The sequence below is a fragment of the Vidua macroura genome, chromosome Z (genome assembly GCF_024509145.1).
Source record: "Vidua macroura isolate BioBank_ID:100142 chromosome Z, ASM2450914v1, whole genome shotgun sequence".
Taxonomy (NCBI): domain Eukaryota; kingdom Metazoa; phylum Chordata; class Aves; order Passeriformes; family Viduidae; genus Vidua; species Vidua macroura.
The window spans coordinates 51,904,725-51,922,042 of NC_071611.1; the positions used below are offsets into that span (position 1 = coordinate 51,904,725).

The following is a 17,318-nucleotide window of genomic DNA, read 5'->3' on the forward strand; positions in this document are numbered from 1 at the left end:
CCTGTTGACACTTTCTCAGCCCTTTACTCTTTACACCTGTATAGCTCACTCTTGTGTGACCCTCCTCCACACCACAGCACAAGCCACGGAACACAGCAGTTATAGCTCCTCTTGTTTTTTTGTTTGGTTGGTTGGTTGGTTGGTTTTTGGGGTTTTTTTTTGTTTGTTTGGTTGGTTGGTTTTTTGGGGTTTTTTTTGAGGAAGAAACTTACTTCTTCCTGAAATTTCTTAATTCTGTTTAGAAGACCACAGGTAATTTTTATTTGGGCTTTTTTTTTCCATGCATGAGTTTCTAACTTCCTGTGTTTCCATTTGATGAAGATACGACCTGTAGCTTTTTAGGCAGCCAAGAACTACTCACTACTCATGTCTCAGCCTCTACAAACCTCAATGCTGCTGAGTGCAATGGTTATCCTTATCTTGTCCTCAATTTGCTGTTTTATTGAGAGGGAGGAGAGTAAAGCAGCCTGACTTGAAGAGTCATGTGAGTTACTGCCCTGTTTTCTCAGGATCAGAAAGGAGGAAGGTCTCTATTAGTCAGGACTGTGAAATATTTTGGGCAATCATTGTGAGAGTTGATTCCTCCAGCTTTTCTCTTTCCTTTGCACAACTAGCACTGAAACAGAGACAGCACAAAGGTACCCAGCCAGGACCACTGTTAGTGATGATGAAACCTGTGTGAGCCAAACCATTTCCAACTCTGCAGCAGTATTAATTTTTTCTATTAATGCTTTGTGCCCCAGAACAATTGCAGAAATTTGTCACTGCTTTGTCAAAGAAATTCAGAGAACAGCTATTAAAGTAATATATGTTAGAATGAAAGTAAGGAATGGATAGCCTCACCCTCTGCCTCAGTTTCCCAAATACTGTTTTAACAGTTTCAGTTTAAATTACTTATAAAGTATCTTTCTTGAAGAAGTTATATTCTGTGCTGGAAAAAAAGAGCCCATGAAGGGGCTTTCTAAGGGCCTGGCTTTTTTTGTAAAATAAATTCTCAAAGAAAGGTTCAGGTACATTTGTCATCTTGAACCCCCAGGGATGCCAATACCTGGAAAAAACAGCCATTTCGGCACTCCTTATTGCTTTTGGAATGTTCAGATTTGGTTTTAACTTAACTGCAGTTGGCCGTGAACTGTAGCCATCTCCTAAGTGAGGTCAATAAGTGCTGGATCAGACCCTATTATGCCAAATGTAACAGCTGTAATGATATATAAGATATTTTTGTCTGTACTTTACCCAAAGCAGGCTAAAGAACATGGCTGAGCCTGTTTCAGAGAACTATCCTGTATGGCAATAAGTTTTTTGGTTCCTAGTCAGATGTTTATAGACAAGTCTCTGTCAAATACTGAACTTCTGTGCTCAGAAAGGGTGCACACACCCTTACGGCAAGCTTGCTTAAGTATTCTCACCTATTGACTTCATAGCAGCTCTCAGAAGGTCATACAAAATACACAATAGGGATTAATTACTATCTTGATCTCAATCCATTCACAATAGGAGCAGAGAGTCTCTACTTGCTCACCAACAGGCAAACTATCTTGTGGCATTCACATTCTCTGGACAGAGAGACATAATTATGTCTCTCAGGAGAAGCACAGTGAGAAAAAGAGAAAATAATCTTTATCTCTGCTCCTTTGTTTTCTCCATGTGGAATTTGGTATGGAGATTGTTTACCTGAAGTGATTGCTTGATTGGATTCTGGTGAAGGTTGTTTGGGTTCAATGACCAGCTGGATCCAGCTGTGTCTCTCTCAGCAGAGAGTCACAAGTTTGTTAGTTAGGTGAGTAAGAAGTATGTATGTAGAATAGGATAATCTCTCTTTAAATAGTATATTAATGTAATATAGTATAGTTTTAATAAAGCAGATCCTTCAGCCTTCTGATCTGGAGCCAGACATCATCATTTCTTCCCTGTCAGGGTTGCCATTGTTTACTATACTATCTCATTTTGTATGAGCCTCAAATAATGAGTTGGATGTGGTGGTGGGTCTCACAAAATTTCCATTATACTACTGTTGGTGTACATTTTACGCCTTTGTTTGGACAGAATTAGGAAAATTATTTCAAAAGCATGCTTCACTGAACATTGCTGAGCAACTCACCATGACTCTAAGGCCACCCATTTGCTTGTTCAGGAATGTAGATAAAACTAAGAGTAAAGTAAGGGGGACTAAATGATCTTAGAGGTCTCTTCCAACCTTGATGATTCTGTGATCTCAATGGCCCCAGTACCTATTGTCTCTGTGTCCCCCATAGGGCTGGCACCCTTGGCCTGGTTACCCTTGGACTGGACTTCAATTAGGTCCTGGGGCTGATGGTTTGCCTGATTGGAGCCACAAGTTACAGCATTCTCCTCCCACCATGCAGGTTTAGGTAACAACTATGGAACCTAGCAAGGTGTTTTATGTCTCCTTGGTTTTCCCTCTTGCTCTCCCTCTGCTGCATTGATCTGTTGCAAGCATTAGGAGGCAGGGGACTTCCAGTGCCTTCCTGTCATTTTGACCTGTGAGACTACTGCTGAAGGTGGCATAATGCCACATTTTGGCCTTATTGAAATATGCATTTAATTAAAAAAAAAAAAAAAAGACAAACACTCAAAAAAACTGTGTTATGTCCGTATTTACAGAAACATAGGTGTTATAAAACTTTGTCTTACATAACTGTTGTTATTACAAAAACTTTGCTGTCAACAGTGAGGCTGGCATTTTCAAGCATGTTCTGAGCAATCAATTTTCTCCTGATAGTACCAAAATCCTGGGAAGTTCAACTTCAAGGGCCAGCAAGCTGCACTAACAATACAGGGGAGAGTGAAGAAGGAGTCTCATACTTCTGCCCCACTTTTCCTTCCCCAGGAAATGGAGCAGATCAAGAAATGATCCCTGCTGTATCCCACCATGTCTGTTACTTGGTAACAGCATCAACACACTTGCTGCTGCTTGGCTAGGACAAATTGTGTTCTTCAGAAGGACAGAAGAGCCATCCCAAAAGTAGTCACACCCATCGTGGGTTGCCTTGTGGATGTTGTCCTGCAGTATCACAGTGTCTCTCCAACACAAATCCCCACCATGGTGAACAGTGTGTCCCACAAGTCTTTCTCCTACCTACCACCCAGCCAAGCACTGAGACTGAAACAAACATCAAGTAGTTTCTGAAAATGCAGAGAGGTCCATGCCAGCCCTAGGTTCACATCCTTGCTGGGGCAGCAAGCACTGGGATTGTCAGTTTTTTTGGCTGTGGGTGGAGCTGCCTGCTGATTCAGGGAGCCATCTGCAGATGAATCATGGGTTTCTTTGGAAAAAGATTGCCCCAGGAGACACAAGGCGGCCAGCTGCTTAGGTCAATGGTTTCAGGGTTTGGAAGTTAAAGAACTGCATTTGGTTGCAATCATTTAAAGCTGAGGACTGAGGGCTGCTAGTGACTAGATGGAAAAAGCACTTGCTAAGTACTGCTGCTGATACTGTGCTGGTGTTTTACAAGTTATGGCATTGTCAAATCTGCAGGAAGACTATTACATGATCCTGTGATGTGTGTGACCAAATCAGTTCAGTGCAGGGGTTGCCTTAGGGACACAGATGGACATCAGAGTCCAGTGGAGTGTGCATCCACCTGTCAGCAGACATTTCCCTATGGCTTGCTCAGAGACAAGGGCTCCAAACACAGGTGATCGTGATTTTAACTTGGAAAATGTCTGTGTTCAATCCCATCTGCCACAGCGGGATCAGGGTTAGAGCTCCCAGCTGAAGTGTAGGTGCTGTGTGCAGCTGTAGGGGCATCAGTCCCTAGAAGCTTCCTCTGCAGATGATCTTGGCTTCTTACTCTGGATCATGTAGTCTTTTTTCCTTATGCCTTTCTGTTATTTCCCTTCAATGTTTAATACTGTTGCATCTCTGTCAGCTAGAAACATGGTCAAAAGTCATTGACACAGTCAGTGGGTAGCAATACTTTGAGTTGCACCAGGAGTTTGTTCTGATTCTTGTAGCCCGGCAGGTGCACACTGGGCAATTGCCCATTGAAGGATGCTCAGGTTTTGGTTCAGAAGGTGTTATAAGCATTATCCAAGAGAAACTAAAACACAGTACAAGAAAACAAAAAGTTAAAATTTTTTTGTCCAGTAACATGCCAGTGCCAAGGCCAGACCAACCAATTATCCTTCGGGTAGGAGCCACTTGTGATCTGAGCCCAGATTTTACAACCAAGGCCCTTCTGCAAAGGAATCTTAGAAGAGGAGCAGTAAACCAAGTATCAGAAGGACTGATATTTGGTATCATGACTCCAACTGTTGCCAGCAGATAGTTTAAGAAAAGCACCAGATCAGATCATACCAACAACCATAAAGTAGGTTTTTTGCTCTTTGTTCCTCCAAAATGCTCTAGAAAACAGCAACGTAAAGCATTAAAAACATCAAATGGAATGCAAATTGACAGACCTCTCTGTTTTGTTTTCTTTTTCTTTAAATGTGTTCATACTTTGGTATCTGTAGCCGCCTGTGCATATAATTGTGCACTGTGTATGATTTTTTGCATCCTTGTTTTGAAGTTCATTGGAAGCCTCTTCATTTCAGTGTTGGCAGAAGCAGTAAATAATTATCAGCCCCACTAATCTCTGAGAAAAGTTAGAATTGTCAGTGAAGGCAAAGAGGATCTCAGAGTTCAAAAAGGATGAACTAACAGTGCATATTTTTTATTGTAGACAAAGATACTTTTATTTCATTTGTAAGAATTTAATTTAACGTTTTATCTCAAGTTATTTTTAAAAACATCTTGCTAACAGAAAATCCTTTGTATGGATTGGCATAAAAGGGCAAATATGTAGTAGTAGCAGCTACTTGACTGCATGATAGCTGTCCAAGAAAAATATTTGTGCAAGTCTTGCTGAGTCAGGGTATGTTTCTAAATAAGCAGATTATCCCTCTCATTGACAGGATTTATCTCACACAAGCTAAATCAAATACTCTTCTGTCCTGTAGGCTCAGGGCAATACTGCATATTGCTAGCAAAAGAGACAGCAATCCTGTTCAACACAGTCTATAAGTATCCTAGTGTTGTGTCTGTATGAGGTGTGGTACATAGTAAAATAGATTAGCCAAAAATGTATTGTTTTGTCTAGACAGGTGTCACCTGGTGCCCAGACAGTCACAGTTTTTCACATCTGAGATTACTGAGAGGACAGATCATTAAAATGCTTTGCTGTTGACTTGAAGATCTCACATACAAGACATACCAATACCAAGTTGTCTTGTTCATTCCCCTGCCAGTCCACAGCTGTTGGACTGTAATCTGCTACTGACACAGAGCTATAAATTAGAGCAGTTTCTCTTGAAATGTAGCTGTTCAGCAGCCTAGCAGCATACAGATACTCCTGGCAAACTTCATCAGGGCCAGTACTGACACCCAAACCTGGGTGGCTTTTCATTGCTGGAAGTTTTGATCTGAACATTTTGTACAGTCCTCTCCAGGAGCTCTTTCCAAACAAAATGTAGTCTCCCAACCCTAAAAAGATTTGCACCTGTATTGCAGGTCAGGTACCTGCCTGGGGTAGGGATGGTGCTGCTCTATGCAGGGGCCAAACAGCCACAGCTTCTCCACTGTAAGAGGTGTGGAAACATACTTGTTTACTGGTGTTGCCCTGCTCCACAAACAGGCACCTATCTGGACCCTGTGATCAGATGAAAGTGGTGCATTGCTGGGAGGAAAGGAAAGAGATCAGGGCTGTCCTGCTGCTTGCCTTGAGAAGAGCACAAGGTGTGGAGAGTTCAGGGTCTTGGACCATGAGCATCAAGAGATCTCATTGTGTTCCAGAAGAGAAGAAAAAATAACAGAAGCACTGCAAATAAATCTCAGCCAAATCTGAGTTAATCTGGCATGGGATTTACTGTGCCTGGTATTGTATCCCTCAGGAAAATGGTGTGCTCCTCAGCTAAGGAATGTCCTGCTCCTTGCTGCACTTCCCGTGTAGCAGTCCCACATCATCCCTTCTGTTCACAACCAGACACGGGAAGTTCCCTTCTTCACAATAACCAAAGTCCTCCTGTTCTTCAGTGTCTCTGCTTTGAAGTTAGCACTGCTTTAAATATGAAGTCAAATTTAGCACAGCATGATCTCAGCATCCAGAAGGTGAATAACGCCCATTCATTCATCTGGTACTCCTCATTTCTGCACAGATCCCCTCTTCCATTAAGTTTTTTGTTTACATAAAAGTTAGCTAGCCTATATAAACTCCCAAAGTGTAACATCTCTTTTATATAAGAGCCATGGGGGAGGGCAGATAAACATACAAGTGTTTCAATGTGTTCACTCATGCCCAGTAGAAATGTATGCTGTGGTTATCTCACAGTCAAAGTAAGCACACTGGCCTATAAATAGCAAAAGATTTAAAGCATCCTAGGAGACAGAAGAAAAATATTTCTTCAATAAATATAATAAATAAATAAATAAATAAATAAATAAATTGCTTTTTGGTCCAAATTTATCATAAAATCTTCTGTCTATCAGTTGCTGATGAAACCCTTATTTATTCAATAGCAAATTTGTGGGATATTATAAGATGCTGTTTTAGCACATGAATATGTCAGTGGTGTAAAGTATGACCTTTGCTAAGGGCTACCACTCCAGCACTGAAGAAAATTGCTAGTTCTGGTTTTAAGGGCAGCTTCAAACTCCTCATATTTTCCCCTTTCTACAGTTACAACTGGCCACTGTGCCACTAAGTATGGACAGAGGCCTCCAGGGAATGCTCTTGGCTATGCACAGCACCACTGTATAAAAAGGTGAGTTTCTAAAGATTTGTTAATGAATAAGTACATAATTTTTCTCCCAAGGTTGAGAAACTGGTAAAACACCCATGACATTATTATGATAGTTTCTGTGGTTTTGGTGGAATAGGTAAATTGATAGGGGTTCTTTTCCCCCTTCTTGTTAATAATAAAATTATCCTAATCCTGCATTTGAACACCACTGAAATCCTCTGAATTCTTTATGAAATATGAAAAGCTGCTTCATGTTACTTCAGAGCTGCACACCAGCAGCAGAGGGGCAGCAACTCCCACATGACTGCAATGACAGAAACTTAGAAACTCTTAGGACCTCAAGCAAAGGCCTCTTAGGACTTTCCCCTGGGGAAGTGAGATGTCATTACATTCAGCTGAAGATGCAAAGTTTTAAAATTAATGGAAAGACACAACAAGGAATTTGCATAGAGGATTGAGTGAAGCTTCTTTTGCTCTCTTCCCATACACACCTACACAAACACAAGGATATGCATTTACAAAATTACATTAAAAAGTCAATGAAAATTAAATTATCTATTACATGCTTCTGCTTTTCCCAGCCACAAGTTACTCTCATTGTTTCATGCAGGATGGCTAAATTACCCAAAATACTCAGGGTGACTCAAGGCACTGGAGACATCCCATTGAGCTGTCTGGTTCAGGTGACCTCAGAAGGGAGTTGGAAGAAGGGAAGCCTGGCAGAGATTGTACTGCTGAAGACAACAGGTTCTGTCATAGGGTCAACTTTTTAGCCAGGCTAGAAGAATGTTTCTCTACAGATTCAAAAGTCTGTTCATTTGGTGGTGGGAAATGAGTGCACCACTTCTTTTTGTGCCTTGAAAAACTTGGCATGTAATAGTCAACCTTTTAATATGGTTCAATCTGACTGAGAGGATGAAAAAATTACTCCTTTCCTTTTCATTAATTCATTAATGACTTGCTCAGCAATATTTACAAAACACTTTTCCCCCTAAGGTTTCTAGCAAGAAGATTTGCAGAAAACACTTTCAATTGTATTGGGGGGGGCTGGTGAGAGGAAGAGAGAGAAATAAAGAATGTACTTCCTGGTTTGCCTGACTAATTGTAGTCAGAAAGTTTTGTTTGATTCCCCTTTTCTGATTGTTACATATTTGCAATTTATTTTGAAATAGTTAAAATTCCCATAGACTTACTGAGTGAGTTCATCTTCAAGGATCATGTGCAGAAAAAAGAAATTATAGCCTTTTAGATAAACCCATCAGCATAAAACTTTGCTCAGTTGTGTTCTGCAAGCAGCAAACAATTCCCTTTTGGTTTTATATCACACTTTAATTCCACACATCTAGGTGTGAGACCAGAATCCAGGTACAAATACCAGCAGATATTTGGAGGGAAACAGATGTTATTCCCATCTGTGTGAGGCATCTTACACCTTGGGATATTCGTAAAGGGACTCCAATCTACATTGCTGTACAAACATTCTCCTTTCCCTTGTCCAGCCCTTAATGTGTTCTCATAATGTAAAGTTTCTTAATGTGTTCCTACAGCACACAATTTAACCCACCAAAACAACATGCCTTTGAGCATACATAATAAGTTAACTTATTACTGCAACTGCCTGTAGTATAACTGCTGTGATATTAAAGCTGTAACAAAGATATTTTAGTACAATAAAACACATCCCTTTTCAGAAAAAAAAACACAAAAACAAAAACAAAGGCAAAAAAATCCAAAAACATGCTGGAGAAGGAAAAGAACAGAGAGAACAGAATTAGTATTATCCTTTTCAATGTCTCTTTATTTTATAAAATATTGCACACATGAGTTACGCAGGTTTAGTTAATGAGAAATGTACATCTCTGCTAGGGATGTCTTTCAAAGCCATCATTCGTGAAGATATAACAAACAATCACAGAATAATAACTAGTATATTCCCTTAGGTAAATGAGACAAGACAGTTACATTTAGCCCACAGTGTTTGAGAGGATCTGAACTAAATTTGATCATGTTGTAAACAGTGTCCAATCAATTACAGAATTTATGCTTATAAAAGTGCATTTTAAATACACCTGTCAAATAAAGGCACAGGAACATGAAAGGATTTCTGTGTTGTTTGGTTGGTCAGATTTCATAATATGTCACCCAGGATAAAGATGTATATGTGCTGCCAGTGCTTAAGGCAGCACACTTGCAAAGGGAATGGGTACATCAAATGTGCTGCAAATCCTCTTCTTGGGGTTCTCATCCAGTGTCTCAGATTGCTGGCGCCCTCTGCTATCAGTGGGAATGGGAACCAAAGCACCAAAAAGGTTCATTTTAAATTTGTATGTTAGTATGGTCCCTGCACAAGGGTGACATGCAAATTCACGAAGCATTCCATATCTTTTGGGCCAATATGGACAGAACTAAATGTAGAAAAGTGCTCTACCTTGCAGCACACAAATGTTCTAAAATGAACACAACAATGTTCATTTTTGATTCATCCTCTCTCCACATGAATTATAAATCCAAACTAGAAAAGCAAAATAATTTTGCTTCCAAGCAACTTTTTTGAGCAACAAACTTTTTTTGCTCTTCTACTCTCTCATAATCCCTTTGTTTACTCCCATTCAAAAAAAATTGTATTGCATGATAATTGTACAGAAAGACTAGAAGAATCTGGCATTTTACACTGTATAACATAGAATGAAGACAGAGAATTTTAAACATAAGGAGGAGAAAAAAAATCTGTGAAAGAAGTCATATCATGAAAGCAGTCAACCTCCAGCTACTAGCAAGCTGAAAAGCATACAGCAGAAGAAAACGGTAAAATCCAGCTACACACTAAGGCAGCAGAAGTCCTGCTACAATTTAATCCTCAAAAGACAACACCATCTAGGTGCTAAGCCCTCCTGCTGGATCAGTACGCAGAAGCGATTACCATCCCTGGAGATTGTGTTGCTGAGAGCTTCTCTGTCTAGAAATTATCTCTTTCTTCCTGCAAGAAAGGAAGCTTTTCCCCTCCTGACCTGCAGACACTGACTACCTCACATTTCAGTACATGCTTACAATGCAAAGCCTGGAATGCTGGACGAGGAAGATGAAATTTTCCACTGTTATCCTAAATAGGGGCCACTGAGACAAGCATTTGGGCTAGGAAAATGAGATAAAAAGAGCTACCCTTCCAAGTTTATAAGAGTCTTTCTTTCACAAAGAAAGTGAGTGAAAATTCCTAGCATGTGGCATTACAGGCAGCTAACAAGAAGAAGACTGTGATTATGGCTTTGAAATAATTTTCTTGGGGAAATGGGAGAATGAACAACGGAAGGCAGTACTGGGATCCTAGAAGGCAGAAAGACAGACTGTCCTCCAGACTGTAAATGGGTGTGTTTGTGTACATTTAGCACATGGTGAAGATTTTGCACCTGTTACTGTGCGCTTTGCTTAGCACAAGAATCATTCCAGCTTCGGAGGAGGTGCTGGGTACCTGGACCCACACCACTACCCACACACAGCTTCTGACCCTGTCTTCTCTAAAGAGTGTGACAAAATGCCTGATACCTTGAGCACTACAAGGATCTTGAATGTGCCCTCTCCCTTACAGAGATGACACTGCAAGGTGGTCATAATGCAATAACAGGAGCTAAATAAGGAACTCCAGTAAAATTTTTTATTGAAATTGAGGGCTTTGGGATTTTCAAGGGTATTTGTCTTTAGCACCCAAACCTCAGTAAACTGTTGTGTGATAGCATCATGAGGGCTGTTAAATGAGTAAGACAGCACCAGCCATTTTGTGCTCACTGTGCAGATACCATTTTAGCACTTCAACATTTTGCAGCCCAGACCTCTTTTCTTGCCACTGTTTTTGGTAATTGCAAGCTCTTTGCTCCAATTGAAGGTGACACCAGTGGTCTGAAAACATTAAATCATGCTGTTGTGGCTGCAATCAGAAAAACTATGGTTATATGAGAAAAACCCAACAAAACCAACAAAATAAAACCCCAAACAAACAGGAGAGCAGCAGAAGAAAGTATGAACTTTCCAGCTCTGTTCTTTATAATGGTTCACAGACCTTTTCAAGCTTATCTTTCAGAAACCACAGATAGCTGCTCTCTGCTGCTGCTTTCTGGGTAGGCTAAACCAGTGTGTCCCAGTTATAGAAGCCACACTAAATACTCATTCATTTGCACTCCTGCTCTATAGTCATAATGCACATCCCTGCCTCAGGCTATATTTTGTATTAGCAGTGGGGCTCTGGGATAACTGCTCCTCACTCCACAAGGAGCTAAAATGTTACACCTGTCACCAGAGGAATAAAATTTTCTCTGGCACTGAAGTATCCATTACAATTTGGAAAACTTTTAACAGAGAAACTTTTGGTGTTTGGAGATGGGCTTTGGGCTATCTGTAACTGAGGCAGTCTCATCTTTGCCCTGCAGATGGACAGTTTGCAGTTCTTCTTGTGTGCACCCACTTTCTCCACCTTCTCCTAACTGACAGGTTGTCTCTGAAGGACACTGGTGGCTGACATACACCTTCCTTACTTCTCTGTCTCTAAACTGCAGCACAAGGAAAGGTGGCCAGCAAATATTGTAGTCGGACTTAGGAGAGTCTGTCAGGAAAGGAAACCAGAAACAGGAGGCAAAGATTGAAAAGGAAAAGGAAATAAGCAATTAATACAACCTACCATGCTTTTGCAAGAGGGGATGCATTTCTTCCTGCTTTTGGCATGGTGAGGACCATGCAGTGGCAAATAAATACACCTTGGATACCTACAAGGTGCAGCACCAGGCCTTTGGGATGAATTTCTCCCACAGCACCAAATGGCTTTGTTGCTTCAGGGGAAGGTAGGTAAGATGTGCTGCAATGCTTAAGAAAAGCTTTTAGGTGAGACTTTAACAAAAACATCAAGTGAACGTGACTCTGGATTTCCCACACTGGAAAATGGAAAGTGTCATGCTTGACAGGAGTTTGCCTGTCTCTGTAACATAGGATGCAGGTGGCTGCCAGTGGTCCAGCTCCTGTTTTCACTCTCTCAGTGTTATTGTAATGAGAGAGAGTGGAAGTTAAAAGGAAGATGAAAGTGGCCTATGGATTCAGAAACATCCTTTTTCTGCAAAAAGGACTGAGTATGCAAAAACAAAATAGTAAACAGTACGCAAAAATAACATAATAAATGGTATCCCCAGAAGAAGATTGAACTCTGCAACCTTTTTTTTAAATAATACTAGAAAATGTAAAAGAAAGGGGAAAAAATGGTAAAAGCCAAGAGTGTAAATGCAGAAGGGCATGGTGGGATCTGTTAGGATGGGAAGAAACAGTGCTTAGGAAGAAATATTAGTTTGCCTTCCCTGGGCAACTCTGTGCTCCTGAAAATGCTAAATATAAGTACTGAGTTAGCATGACCAGCACTCTCACCAACCTGAGGAGTCTTGTCTTGGTGGCTAAAGGTCAGCCCTGTTGTTTGGGAGGTACAGTCCCACTCAAGGAGGTGCATAAAGGGGTACAGTCTGTATTTCTTGCTTGGCAGTGGAAAAAGCTGTTTCTCCTCCCTGAGTGGGACATCCTCCATCGCTTAGGAGCTCACGGGCTGGTCCAAGTCAGTCTGAATAGGTAGAGACAGGAGACAAGGAAGGAAATGTATCCCTCAGACAGACATGTTGGCCACAGCCCTCTCATACATGCGCTCCAAGATGCGGTGGATGCTGGCAAAGCCTGGCCGGTCGGCAGGCAACTTGCTCCAGCAGAGGCGCATCAGGTTGTAGAGCTCCAGAGGACAATTGTCTGGGCAGGAGAGGACATTCCCATCCCTCACATAGTAGATGACCTCTTCATGAGCCATCCCATAGTAAGGCTGCATGCCATAGGAGAAGATCTCCCACAGCACCACCCCATAGGCCCACACATCAGACTCTGTAGTGTAGCGGTTGTAGAAAATAGACTCAGGGGGCATCCAGCGAATGGGGATGGCATCATTCTCATTTGCTTTGTAATAGTCAGCCGAATACATGTTCCTTGAAAGACCAAAATCTGCAATTTTCACCACCATGTTCTCCCCCACCAGGCAGTTTCTGGTGGCCAAATCCCGGTGGACAAACTTGCGCTCAGAGAGGTACGCCATGCCAGCAGCAACCTGTTTGGCAATGCAGAGCTGGCTGGTGCAGCACAGTGCCAGGGGGTTCGGGAGGTGAAGCCTTGTGTCCAGGCTGCCCTGCGCCAGGCTGCAGAGGTTGCGGGGCGAGCGGTCACGCAGGTACTCGTTCAGATCCCCATAGGCCATGTACTCGAACAGCAGGCACATCGGCTTCCCAACTGCACACACACCTGGGAGAGGACAGACCACACAGGTCATTTGTGTAGCAAAGAGAGTTCTGCTGTGCAAAAGCCAAAAGGCACAAAAATACTTACACAAAAGGGAGGCTTTCAACAATGCAGAGAGAGAGAGATGACCATGCAAATACCATCCACCACTTCACATGCATCCATCATGCATGCTGCCTCTCTTGAAACTCCTTCATCAGGGATCTAATGCTGAGCTCTGTGGATGATGCTAACAAATAATGAACATGCCTGCATGCACAATTTTTCTCGACATCCTGGGTAAAACACAGAGTTTTGGAGCTATGTTTAATTAAGAGCTAATCCTGCTTAAGTTAGCATTTGCTAAATATTGCCTCTTCCCAGGTGCAACTGCAAGGACTTTCAGGAAGTAACCTTTAAAGTTCCAATCATGTTATTTTTTAATACTTTTTTTCCTTGTGATTATTGTATTATTACAACAATAATATTGTTGTAGGGGTGACACATATGCAGAAAGATTTCAAAAGTATTTGCAAGGGGAGTGTTCAAGGGTTCAGTGGAACCCTCGAATTGCAAGGAAACTCCCGCCTTTATGGATTTTTCTTTTTTTTAAACAACTCATGCCAATAAAGTTGGTTGAGGAATTACTTTCGGCATGACAGATATTCAAAAATGAAAGAAAGTCAAATCAAAAACAGACAGCAGAAAGGAGACATTTGCTATGTCTGTTAGATGCAGAATGCAGTCCCACTGAAGGGCACATGCTTGGCACTTTATCAGCTTTATTGGTGGGCTAGTATTAACCACACCTCCATGAACCTTACTGATCATACAGTGATATAGTAATATTTGTGCACTAACTGCTAACCAGCAAAGGCCAACATTTAAAATGTATATGTTTTGCTTTGTTAGGGTCATCATTTAGCAATTGGTGATGCAACTTATTGTGAAATCTGAAATTCTGGTTCATGACCTAATACTTGAATCTTTGAAGAAAAACAAATGGCTGTTCCTAATCTGATGACATCAGGATCTGACAAGCATGGCAAGTGTATATGAGACATTTATCATCTAAGCTGTTTTCAACAATGTGGCTATTTCTCCACAACCCCATGATGTGATACAGTTTGTGCCTGTGCCTTTGTCCTTTTCTGGCCTGAAATATGTTAACAATAAACACAAAGTTTAGTCCAGCGTGGTGCATCTCCTGCTTTTCTTTTTTGTAGCCAAAGTACCTGTATCAACCCAGCTTTCCCTAAACTGGTTTATCCATTTCAAAGTGCTGTGGAGCTTCCTACAGAAATAAATTAAGATCTCAGATGCCCCTGTTCATGAGACTCAGATCTGCTTACAGCAACTTAGAGCAGGATTGCCAGATAAAGGTGGCCAGCAGCATCTACTTCAGAAAAAAAATTACAATCTTCTAAAAGAATATTTTTCGTCAGCAGCTTTCTTCTCAGAAAGTACCTTATTAGCCAAGCTTCAGCATCAAGACTTTCTAAAAAAATCCAACAAAGAAAGATCTCCTTTCAGATGAGAATGGAAGGAAAGGAAGAGACTGGTTTTGTGGCTGGCTTTTTTGTTCATTTAATTTTGGTTTTTAAAATTTTATTAAGTGTTCAGACATCACAATAGTAAGTGGGGCCTATAAATCTAACAAGAATTTTGCTATTTCTTTTCAGTACCCATAAAATAAATCACAGTTCTAGGAAGTTCACATCTTCCCTGTAAGATATCTGGGTCAATGTTATTAGACTGGAAACAGAGTTAGGCAGCAAGACAGCCAGCAGTATACTCAGTGCAGCATGAGGAGGTTTCGATGTGATGCACCATCTTGTTAAGGCAACAGGATGCCTCACTGAGATACCTAAAAGCTTGACGATATTCGGATTGTCGAACTCTGCCATGAGAGCTGCTTCCCTCTGAAAGTCAGCCTGCATGTCTGCAGATGCTTCCTCCTTCAGCATTTTCACTGCTACCATGGTGAAAGGTTCATATGGCAGCAGCCCTGGGGCCCTGCAAGGAGAGGTAAGAGAGGAAACCTTCAGTGATGAATACATGCATACTAAATATAGGTTCTGTTTCTGATGCAAAAGGAGAGGCTGACCAGAAGGAACCTTAAAGCCCAGTTTCATCTCTTTGGACTCCAATATGCATTGCATATTATAGAGGTGTTTCATTTGGTTCAGGTAGGACTAAATTCAATATAGCTTTTTTTGATCACTGGTTTTGCTGCTTACAGATTCATTACCATGTCCGGTAAAGACACAAATAAGTGACAGGCTGGTAAGAAGCAACTGCTCCCTAGGCTGGAGATCACATCATAAACTTAATGGAGGACAGGATGGACTCTTCAGTCCAAACAATTCACTTTTGGCATGTAATGGTGGAGTTAAAAATAAACCTATTTTTTATGACATTTATGAAAGAGCCTCCTTTCCTATACCTGGCAGTGGTGACTTTGGTATATCTGGCTACTGTTAGAGTGAAAGTAACAATTACAGGAAGTGTATTCCCTTGGTTTTATAAGGAAAATAGCCTTTTGTTACTGTTCTCTGTGTGTGTGTATATGGCATATATATGCACCTTTAACAAGTTATAAAACCATTTGCTAATTTCATCTGGATTTAATGTGGTGTAGCTGAGGTCTAGAAAGCAGTTAATATTCCTTCAAGATTTGTGGAAACACATAACAGGACAAAACAAAACCTGTGCCTTGTCTGAAGAACAAGTTAATGTGTAAATACACATGTTTTTACACTTGTGAATCTTCAACTGAAGCTTATAGATACAAATCCTTAGGAAACAGAATCCTGACTTAGAGCAACAAACTTGTTTTCTTATCTACAGGTCTCTGCACCCTCAACAGGTTTAATTAGATAGGCTTGCCAAAGATTTAGGGGTAGCTGTTGCCAGAGAAGAGTAACTTTCCACTCTTCAAACATGCACTAAACCTCAGACATACATTTTGTGTCCTGCACAAATTCTTCCCAAGGGCCTTGCAGCTAAAACACATTCCATACAGGTAGCCAGCCAGAGCCCATGGGGAGTGGTGCCCATTTATGTGTCATGTTGCTACACCAGCCTGACTGCCCTCCCATTGCTCAAATGCCAGGTTATTTTATTGCTGATTAGCACCTAGAGGAGATTCCGATTTCCAAAGCAAACTTCCAGCTTCCTTGTCTTCTACTTCAGACACATGGCAGTTGCAACAGTTGCACTTGGATGCTGTAAATGTCAAATGTCACTGGATGGCAGGGTATCCATCAAGGAAGGAATCAGAGGTGGCTAGATCACAGCTGAGACACTCAGGCAAGGAGGTCTGGCATGCCAGAGAAGAGGATCAGACCCCACACTTGTCTGCTACTGCTTCCATTACAGCACAATATCTTCCTTCTTTTCCCCTGTGCTGGCAGCAGTTCCCTGTCTAGTAGGAGGGGAGGAGTATGAGCACCTACCACATGCTGTCAATTCTCAGCACTACAGCCAGCAGCAGCAGCCTGAACAAAGTAATAGAGAATTTAAACGTAAAAATAGGAGAGCTTTATGTCTTCCAAATAGTCTCATAATTACCACTCAGCTCTGACTAGCAGACCCAGCACAAAGCCAAAGCAGGGGTGGACAGGGCTCAGTCCTGCCTGCTTTGGAGAGAGAAACTCACCCCAGGCTGATACACCCAAGCACCCAATTTCACTGAATTCTGTAATGAAAACTAACCTAAATGTAACCAAGTGAGGTTAAGCTGCACATTGCCTTTTAACTGGCCCTCAGGTAAAAGCCAGAAGTTTCACCTTTGGTAGCTCATGGTGATGCAGTACAGTTCTTAGCAGACCTGAGAAACTCACACTGCTCTGGCACAGAGGCAGAGACTGCCTGAAGTCTTGGCAGACAGCTATCAAATTTGACCCCTTTCATGCCCTAATGACAGTCTTTGCACAAATGATCGGGGCACATCTGCAGGGTAGCAGTGGGAAAGTGCTGCCCCTGAACCTGGAGAATTCAGGTGGAGGGCCAGAAGGGGAGTGTTTTTTGAAAAATAGGTTAATTCTCTCCTAGAACTGGGAAGCATCAAAAGAAATTACCTTAGGTAATCTCTCTTGCAATTAATGAAAAGCTGAGGAGAAATTTACGCTGTTTGTGCACAGGGTGGACAGTAACAGTCCTTTGCCTGCTCACCACCAATGGATTTGTGCACCAGAGATATCAATTGCCATTTAAGTACATGCCGTTCAAAGAACTAACCATCGGAGCAGTTAAGAATTTCACTCTGAGCCTATCTAGAGAATGTCTGACTT

At 41.5% G+C, this 17,318-nt stretch overlaps 2 protein-coding genes across 2 annotated transcripts in view; one reads left to right on the forward strand and one right to left on the reverse strand.

The window, feature by feature from the left end:
* Positions 1–14,151, forward strand: part of LPAR1 (lysophosphatidic acid receptor 1) — a 114,021-nt gene extending 99,870 nt beyond the window's left edge. The window contains exons 4-5 of the mRNA XM_054003038.1: positions 6,681–6,765; positions 13,936–14,151. Of these exons, the coding sequence (XP_053859013.1) occupies positions 6,681–6,765; positions 13,936–13,948 (98 nt within the window). The 3' untranslated portion in view covers positions 13,949–14,151. The remainder of the gene's footprint in view (positions 1–6,680; positions 6,766–13,935) is intronic.
* MUSK (muscle associated receptor tyrosine kinase) overlaps positions 11,891–17,318 on the reverse strand; it is a 54,890-nt gene continuing 49,462 nt past the window's right edge. Inside the window, exons 17-18 of the mRNA XM_054003035.1 lie at positions 14,891–15,039; positions 11,891–13,047 (exon numbers count right to left, since the gene is read on the reverse strand). Coding sequence (XP_053859010.1) covers positions 12,371–13,047; positions 14,891–15,039 — 826 coding nt within the window. The 3' untranslated portion in view covers positions 11,891–12,370. The remainder of the gene's footprint in view (positions 13,048–14,890; positions 15,040–17,318) is intronic.